Source organism: Melanostigma gelatinosum, assembly GCF_949748355.1.
Source record: "Melanostigma gelatinosum genome assembly, chromosome: 6".
Taxonomy (NCBI): domain Eukaryota; kingdom Metazoa; phylum Chordata; class Actinopteri; order Perciformes; family Zoarcidae; genus Melanostigma; species Melanostigma gelatinosum.
In genome coordinates, this window is record NC_136639.1 from 20833204 (window position 1) to 20841762 (window position 8559).

General features: G+C 45.8%; 1 protein-coding gene across 2 annotated transcripts in view; it reads right to left on the minus strand.

Moving 5' to 3' along the window:
* The window catches only part of efna5b (ephrin-A5b), a 93843-nt gene extending 85579 nt beyond the window's left edge, over window positions 1-8264 (minus strand). For both annotated transcript variants that reach the window (XM_079270063.1, XM_079270062.1), the window contains exon 1: window positions 7085-8264. In XM_079270063.1, coding sequence (XP_079126189.1) covers window positions 7085-7209 — 125 coding nt within the window. In that variant the 5' untranslated portion in view covers window positions 7210-8264. The remainder of the gene's footprint in view (window positions 1-7084) is intronic.
* Window positions 8265-8559: the final 295 nt, after the last annotated feature.

Consider the following 8559-nt stretch of genomic DNA (forward strand, 5'->3'; position numbering starts at 1 on the left):
TTAAATAAGGAAAACGGCAGTGTAAGGTCCGAAGCCAGCCGACCGTGAAAGGAATTATCTGTGGAAAATGTGTCTGGCAACAAAAAAACGAACGGTCTCAATCGTTCCCGTCACATTTTCCAGCTGAATAGTGAACGGTGAAAAAATGTTTTTTGAAACCCATCCGTCGTTTTTTGGACTTTACACGCTGGTGTACAGTTCCTGTAAATATAATATGACGTTGACACTAAATGAGTTTAAGGAGGTCAAAGCAACAAAAGCAGAAAGAGCTGGTTCAAATCAAGCAAAATGCATGTCGCTTTCACTCCCAAACTGTACATTTGAAATGCTCAGAGGGCACAAGAGGGTATCGGACCTCCCTCAGTAGCGCCCCTTTCTGGTTGGGGGTGATAGATCAACCAAGCGTTACTACAGTAACAGCTGCCTCTGAGCCTCCATCTTACAGAGGAGCTGAAGAAGGATATGGTGGCGCCATTTTCAGCCATGAACGAGGACTTATCATACACAATAGGGAGATTCATGGAGTGGCGTTTCGACCCTTAACGGACCTGCAGCGGGCCTGTATTCCCTGTTCATCATTATCTGTGAGGTCTTAGCATGAAATACAAGCCTTTCAGATATGGGAGTCAAATAAACCTCACAGAGAAATAGTTAATTCTCTTACTCTGTCTACTCTGTTCACATCAACCACAATTCTACTCAGGTGTTCTCGGTAAAAAAGAAATACAAGTTTGGACAGCCAGATTCTGTACCCACAGCTGCTCTGGGGTGGCACAAAGTAACTTTCGGAAAAATAAAGAAACAGTCAGGGGGGCGGGGGGGGGGGGGGGACGGGACTTCCCACAACTTTGACATTTTGAGTGAAACTGAGACGGTGAGAGCAGGGATAGAGAGAACAATTTGCCCCCGAATAAACAAACACGGGCATCTAGCGGCAAGCAACGAGCAAAAATTGGAAAAAAAACATTATTTCCATCAAGTTTTGCTGCACAGGCTGGTTAATCCTTTATTGTTTCCAAGTAGAGCTCTCTACGCAGCCTTGCTTCTGAAAGCCATGGGTTGAATGAGGGCTAAAAGACAGATCGCTCAGCTGATAGCAGTGTTTCAGCACTCCAGCTGACCTTGGAGCGATTACTCTGAAAACAAAAACCTGGACATTAAAAGCTGGTTCCCCAGGCAAGGGAGGGAAACATGTGCAACCGGAGTGAAGCTGCCAATGCAACACTGTCCATTTCTGCCAGTATAATAATTAGGTGGATAAACAAACATTTATCGTGGCGCTGGTGTTTTTGAGGCTCTTAGCACCAATTCAACACCGCTAACCTTGGCCAGGCCAGGAGAAATATTTATCTCATCATTAACAAACACTGGTTTTCTGAGGCTGTGTTCAGATGAATAAATCACCAAAATGAAGGTCAAAAAATATATATCAGTTGTTCAAAAGTATGTGAAAGGCATAATTTAAAAGCATACCATTTTTTACAGTGTTCATTTATTTACAAAAACAGACTAATAACCTACCACTATTGAGAACAAAATGTTTTTTAATTAAATAAATATATAAATGATTAATATAAACAACAATCCTATCTAAAATATATAAAGATATTTATATATACATACAAAAACAAATGTGTTTTTTTTTTCTATCCAGTTGCAGGCTACCATTAATGAGAATTAGCATATCCAAGACAACAGCCTGACCACCAGGCACCCCCGGCGACAGGGCTGCTTCTGTCCGCCGCATAGCACCTCCACAAGGGTCACGGCCAGCAGTCCTCCCCCTCGTCAACCGCGCGCTGACGAACAGCTGCTCTGCCAAGCACATTGGCTAAGCATTGACTACTGCCTGCTCATTCTCTAGTTAATAGAGAGGGGGAAAAAACAGAAAACTAATTTAAATGGAAAGTGCATTCACAGGCCTGGTGAGAAAACACAGAGTGCCATTTAAACCTAATAGAAGTATTACATCACACAACACCATCATTACAGTTTGCTGGTTTTTCCCCCCGTTAGGTCTTGTGTTTGTTTGTTTCTACAGCCTCTCGTCGCGTCCCCCTTACACCCGGCTGTCCCCGCAGCCCGACCGGTGCTGGTGCTTGCCAATGCCGCAGGCGTAACAGAATGACAGAGCAAGGGGTCATTAACGCAAACTAATCAGCCCTCAGACAGAGAGACGGAGGGAGAGGCCGAAAGCCGGGGCGGAGGAGAGGAGAGAGTAAAACACAGCTCCGAGCGAGTCGCTGTAAAAAACGAAAAGGGGGGGGGGGCGGGGAAAACTAGCATGAGGTCAAAACCTATCCACGTTGGCAATCAAAGGCAATCAACTTGATTTTAAAAAACCCAGGTTGAATTATAAATAAAAAGTGAACATTGCAATAGATCTGTTAGCGACAGAAGGGTGTATGGAATAACATTCCGCCTCCATGCGTACGTGCCTTTGTTAGCGTACAGTCAGCGTTTGCACACACACACACACACAAGCCCAGATTGACAAGACGCTTATTCATGTCCCGCTGCTCTGTCACAGGTAACGAGAAGTCCAAGGGAGAAAGATGTATTCATTCTGGTATCTACGAGTAGAGGAGAGGAAACAAGCCCTACATGACCTCATGGCTCATTTGGTACGTTGCATTCACACACACACACACACATGCACACTAAAACACGAAAACATGCAGAGACAAAGACGAGCCAGACATTACTGCTGTGCGCGGGCCTCCAGTTACAGAAGAATGGAATAAATACTACACACACAGACACGAGGCTAGAAAAATACTTTCCGGGCCGCTTGTTGAGCTACAAATTAAGCATCAAAATACTAAATCACCTTCAGCAATTTGCATGACCACGAGTGTATCAAACTGCGAATGTTAATGACACCCTCCACTTCAAGGAGAGAGTTGTAGTTACTACTTTGTCATTCACAGGCCAACTTTCCGCTTCGTTATTCCTCGCCGTATGTGTGTGACCTCTCCCTGAGCTCCTCTCAGAGTGCGGCTGACCCCTGCGCGTCTTTCTCCACCGTGAACCGCGGAGGGACTCCCGAAATATCTAATTGTATTCATTCATTTTCTGTGCCGAGAGACGGACAGAGGGAGGGAGGGAGGAAGAAAGGAAGGGAGGGAGAAAGAGACGGGGAGAAGGCCGAGTAGCCGAGAGGCAACACGGGAGAAAGGCGAGGAGGAATACGGGGAAGAAGAAAGGGGATGGGGGGGGAAGGGCCGTCTCTTCGGCATTACGGCTGAGACACCATTAGAGTCACTGGCTGTCCCTCATTAGAATAAATACAGTCAGAGGGCAGGAACTGGAGGGAAATGTCCCTGTATTTATCTCAAGCTGAAGGAAGGACGAATACAACTTCAAGATTTCCGGCACTTCTCTAAAACTGTCCCTCGAAGTAACTTTTTCTGATGGGCTAAATGCTGAGAAGGTATGTGAAAGAGAGAGACGTCGGAACAAAAGAGGAGGTAAAGGGGTTTGAAATAAAACAGGTTCATGCTGGAGTTGATACACAACAGTGGACTGAAGCCAACAAGACACCTTGGAAATCCCCTCAACCCCCATCGCCCCAACAACACAAACACCCAGCAGACAGAGCCGCGGCACCGCCAACGCAAACTACGATACACCAAACCAATAAACGACCGATTGCTTTTACTTCTGACCGCTGGAAAAACCCAAGTAGAGGAAATTCTAACCTGCAGACAACATTTAGCAGACTGAAGGTTCCATTTCAGACACAAAACGTTGTTATCTGAGATTCCACATTCAACCCCACCGCTAGTCTCAGCTGCACCAGTATGTTTTGTCTACCATTGATTCGAAACCACAGCAGAAGTAGCCCTTTCACTTGTTTTTGTCTACAGTTCAGACTTTCCCCAATCATTTCTGCAATACGAAAGATTTCTAAACGAATTGTCGGAAACGGGTGTGACAAAGTCTGCAAGTAAAACAGTTTTTCGCTGCCATTTCCATGAATGGCTTTCCATTTCTCTCTGAGCATTTCAGGTGATCAAGTATTGCACACGCTGATGTGAAACGTTCAACTTGGGCACAATGATTTCAGAGCAAAACAGACATTGTGACAAAACCAAACTCAAGCTGCAGCTTTAGGGTGATGGATCATCTCGCTGTAGGGCAATTTTCAAGTCAGCGGAAGCTGCAGTTTCGTAACGGTGCGAGAAAATGAATGGCAACAAAAAGGCTTTTTTTCCTTTGGACGTAGTGAAAGGAGCTGTGTTCAGACACCAACAAGAAAGAATGTAAAGAGAAGTTACCCGCTAACATCATTATGACAAATTACATTATCGATTTGAATGTGTTTCCGTCATAAACTAACGTGTAATGTTGGCTCAAATGTGCCTGTTCCATTACGTGCGTGAGGCATCCACACGGTGAATTCTTGGAGCAGCCGATATTTCGGTGCGACTGTGGAGTCAATTGATGTTGCAGTGCCACAAAAGCTTCCTACAGTCGCCTAATGCACGGAGAAAGGGACTCAATATTTATTATCTGAGTCATCAATGAGACAAGTTTGCTGTCTCTCTCCCGTCTCCTCCCTGCCGTCGTGTTACCTTTCTGGCTTCCTGCCTCGAGCCAGAGGGGTGAGCGTCAGACTAACTCTATTTGGAGTGACTGGTGTTTTGCAGCATTACAGCCTCAGACCTGTTTTCTTTTCCTCGGGCGAGTCGGGCTCAGGAAGCTATCTATTTCTCAGATGTGACTACGGACGCAAAAGAGAGCAAAAGACACGACATGCATGCAGCCAGGTGGATCACAGAGTTCTTGTTTTCTCCCCTCTCTCAGTGTGAGTGTGTCAGATCTGAGATTAACAGATTTACTTAAATTTCCTGTCTTTTTTTTTTTTCCTTCACTAGAACTGAGAAAACTTGTCAGCACATCTGGAAGATATCAAGTTATCCGAGCGGCCGGTCAAGTGAAAACTTTTCTGTCGAAAGAAGAAAATAAAAAAAAATACAGTCTAAAGTCTATCAACGGCAGGGATCTAGATTCAACTTCCAAATTGTGTTTGCGTCTATTGAGGACAAGCGGTCCATAAATAAACAGCCGGGGCAAGTCAGAGTAAAGACCAAGACCACAGCAGTCACGGTCTACGGTATATCAGGCCGAGAATCTGCGCACCCTGCCGGACCAGTCCCGGCTTCAGGAGAGGGCTCTCAGTCAGCCGTCCGTTTGTACCCCTGACCACTAATTGCTTCAAGCAATAAATCATGTTTTGCCCGAAACTTCAAACTGAATATAAATAGTTGTGCAACAAATTCGGCTTGTGCTATTAATGGCTTTGTGCGCACTCGGAGGCTAAGCTGTGGATTTTATTCAACAAATACTAAGTGCCGTTGGCAGTTGACTGAAAGATCTCTGTAAACTCAGGCAGCAGTGTTTAGACTTAATAAGCCGGGGACAAGGCTGCACAGTCTGACTCCATGAGGGACTTTTAGTGGCAAACGCTGTCTCGACAAACATGTACACTGAACACTGACTGGAGTCTGTCCGAGCAGAGAGTGGTTTGACTGGAACAGTATCTGAGAAACTTTTATTTCTACTTTGCTGAGGTTCTCTGAGTGAACGGCACATCAAATCCTCACTTCACTGTTAACAGTGCTGAGTCTAATGTTGTCCTTTTATTAATATAAAAGGAAAAATGAAAAGCATACACTTTTCATTCCTAAAACGTTTAATAATATTTAAATAAACTGTTTGAGTGTTATTATTTTAAGATGTATGGACTGCTCACCAACATGCAAAACAAATGGGGAAAAAAGTCAGTTTGAAGTTTAATTTGGGGAAACTTTGTTCATTTTAGAATGAGAAAGATGTACACTGTCAAAGGTTTTGCGGAAAGTCCATGGTTTCAACACTCCACTTATAGTATAATAAAAACACGTTCACACTGTTCGATAATAACTCTACACTGGGTTTTATGATCCAGAATTAGTTTGCTTTATTTCTTATTCATTTTATCAAATCTCTAAAATCAAATTATATTTTTAAACCTCCTCACCAAATTTCATTGGATTTTTTTGTTTTGTTTTTGTACTTTACAAAGCTCCACATGTCAACAATCCAAAAGTACAATGCTGCACACAAAAAGAGCTGTACTGCGTTGGCTTCTGAACTCAACTACACCGAATACAATTTTGCTCAGAGAAACGTTTCCTCACAGAAAAAAAGTGATTCAAAAAGTATTTTAAAGATGAATAGGTGGAAAAAGTTTGAAATAAAAAGCTTACTCAAAGAGGAGTTTGTCACTTTCTGTAATTGCACAGCCATGGTGCCTTTATTATATCCATGAAGCACTCCTTTATGTCGCTGTGATGGGACCGCTGCGTGCCCATAGATTGCGTTATGATAACTGTACTGAATTGGGTGAAGGAGCTTTTTTTAAAATCTTGACTGATATTCTCACAGACTTCATTTAGTATCGCTAGTTAGGGACGAAGCCACACAGTAAACACCCTCAACACAGCACCGCACACAAAAGCTGTCCTCACACAGGTCTGACGCGTTTGGCCCACACTTTAACTGAAGTCAGTCAGAAGTGAGTCAACGAACGGCCACATTGACGGACTTTCATGGTGATTGTTAGGCGCTCAGCCTCGTTGAGAGTATAGTTAGATACTGCTGCTCGTGTGTCCAGTGGGGTCGTGTGAATAAATGGCTTGAGAAACAACACAAGATAATGCTCTGAACCAGGATAACTCATAATGAAACGGACGGTATTGACAGCGGGTGCAACACCGCGAGATGAATGCTGTGTCCGGGGCCTTATTACGCACGGGGTTTTAATCTGTGGGTTCCTCGAGGGACGCGCTGATAATCAGCAGCGATTGAAAAATAAGACACGGTGGCATTTTATTTTTTACGCTACTGTCCCTTTCCTCGTTTACAACCTGTACATATACAGCTACTGGCATTATGCCCTCACTGCGGTGAAGAAACACCGATGTGGTCCAGCAAAAACCTGAGAGCCCCGTGGTTCATGCAGATGCGCGGGAGGGGGACGGGAGCGTCACCGACCCTCCGCGGCAGAAATAAACCCGCCCGGTGTGAGGCCACTTACTTGGCGTTGGTCCGGTTCCAGAAGACGGCGTAGCGGTCGGCCACCACTTTGGAACTGGGCTCCTGGCTAAATACACACATCAACAGCACCAGCCAGAGGAAGATGACCATTTCCATTTGCAGCATCACTACGGCGAAACTTCGGCACGTATTCCTCTTCGGTGTCGTTTCAGTCAGTCGGGTTGTACACTGGGCGCTTCAACCGGGACAGGTGATGAGCGTCTCATTCACATACGTGGCCGCTGGCGCAGTTTGTGAATGCTGAACAAATTACCAACAAAAAAAAATGCGCGCGACGTGGAAAGAAAAGAGCGACAGGAGAAAAAGGCGAGGACGTGACCATTCGGGGGGGGGGGGACACTTGTTCGGGATTTAAAGTTGCCCACAAACAAACAAAAAACGTCTCGTCTCCCTGATGCGGGTCGATTGTCCGGGGGATCACAGGCTTTTTTTAATGTCACGCAGGATGTCAGCTCTGACTAAATATGTCTCCCACCTAACGCGCACAAACAGCGAGAGCAGCACACAACAAATGCGCAGCACAACAGGCACTGTCTTGGTGGTGGTGGTTCCCTCTGATGCAAGGAGCTACTGGATGTAGCCTGTGTCAGGGCAAATGACAACTGCCGAACACTTCTTCTTACTCCACGGTCAAAGCGCAAGGGGGATTATAGTCAGTCCACGGTGTGATGGAGAAAAGAGAGAGAGAGAGAGAGGGAGGGAGGGAGAGAGAGGCTCAATGTGTCCAATGACGCCGTGTGCCGCACGTCAGATGTCCATGTTCTCCATGCAACTTTTTAAAGCCATACAGTCAGTCAGCGGCTGGCAGATGAATGAATGGTGACGTGAGACTCGGTCTTTCGCCTTCGGCCTTAAAAAAAAAGAAGAAAAAAAAGACTGTTATCCTTTCTCGGTTATGTGCTAGAGGTGTCACGGCCGAGGTGGGGAGGAGTCCTCGGTGTCGGTGGGAGAACGGACAGCGGTGTGTTTTCTCATGCGCTTCTCTCCGCGGAGACGCTCGTTGATGTCCGCATCCCAAAGTGTCGTCCTCCTCATATGTAAGTCATCGTGCGACGTGCAAGGTTTTCTGAAGGAAGACAAAAGAAAGATCTCGCGTTCTCCCGCATGTGCGGGTAGTTCTTCCTCGTTCTTGTGTTTTGGGTTTTTAAGACGCCGGGACACGCAAGGAAGGTGAGGGCAAAGACGGGCAGACAGGCAGCTCCAGACGCCGACTGAGAGAGTGGGTTTGGTTACGGCGGAGCGGGGGATAGTCCCATTGGTTTGAAATGATTTGAATGGGCGTCACTCGAACACAGCCAAGCCCCTCCCCCAGCCCAAAACCGAGCTAATTCAATTACCGAGAGGTAGAGCTGGAAGGGGACGGGGCGAAGAGGTGCACAGGACAGGGACCGCTTTTTAGAAACTCCACCGTCAGATCCGACCGATAAGTGCGCACAGCGCTATTTAATTACATGC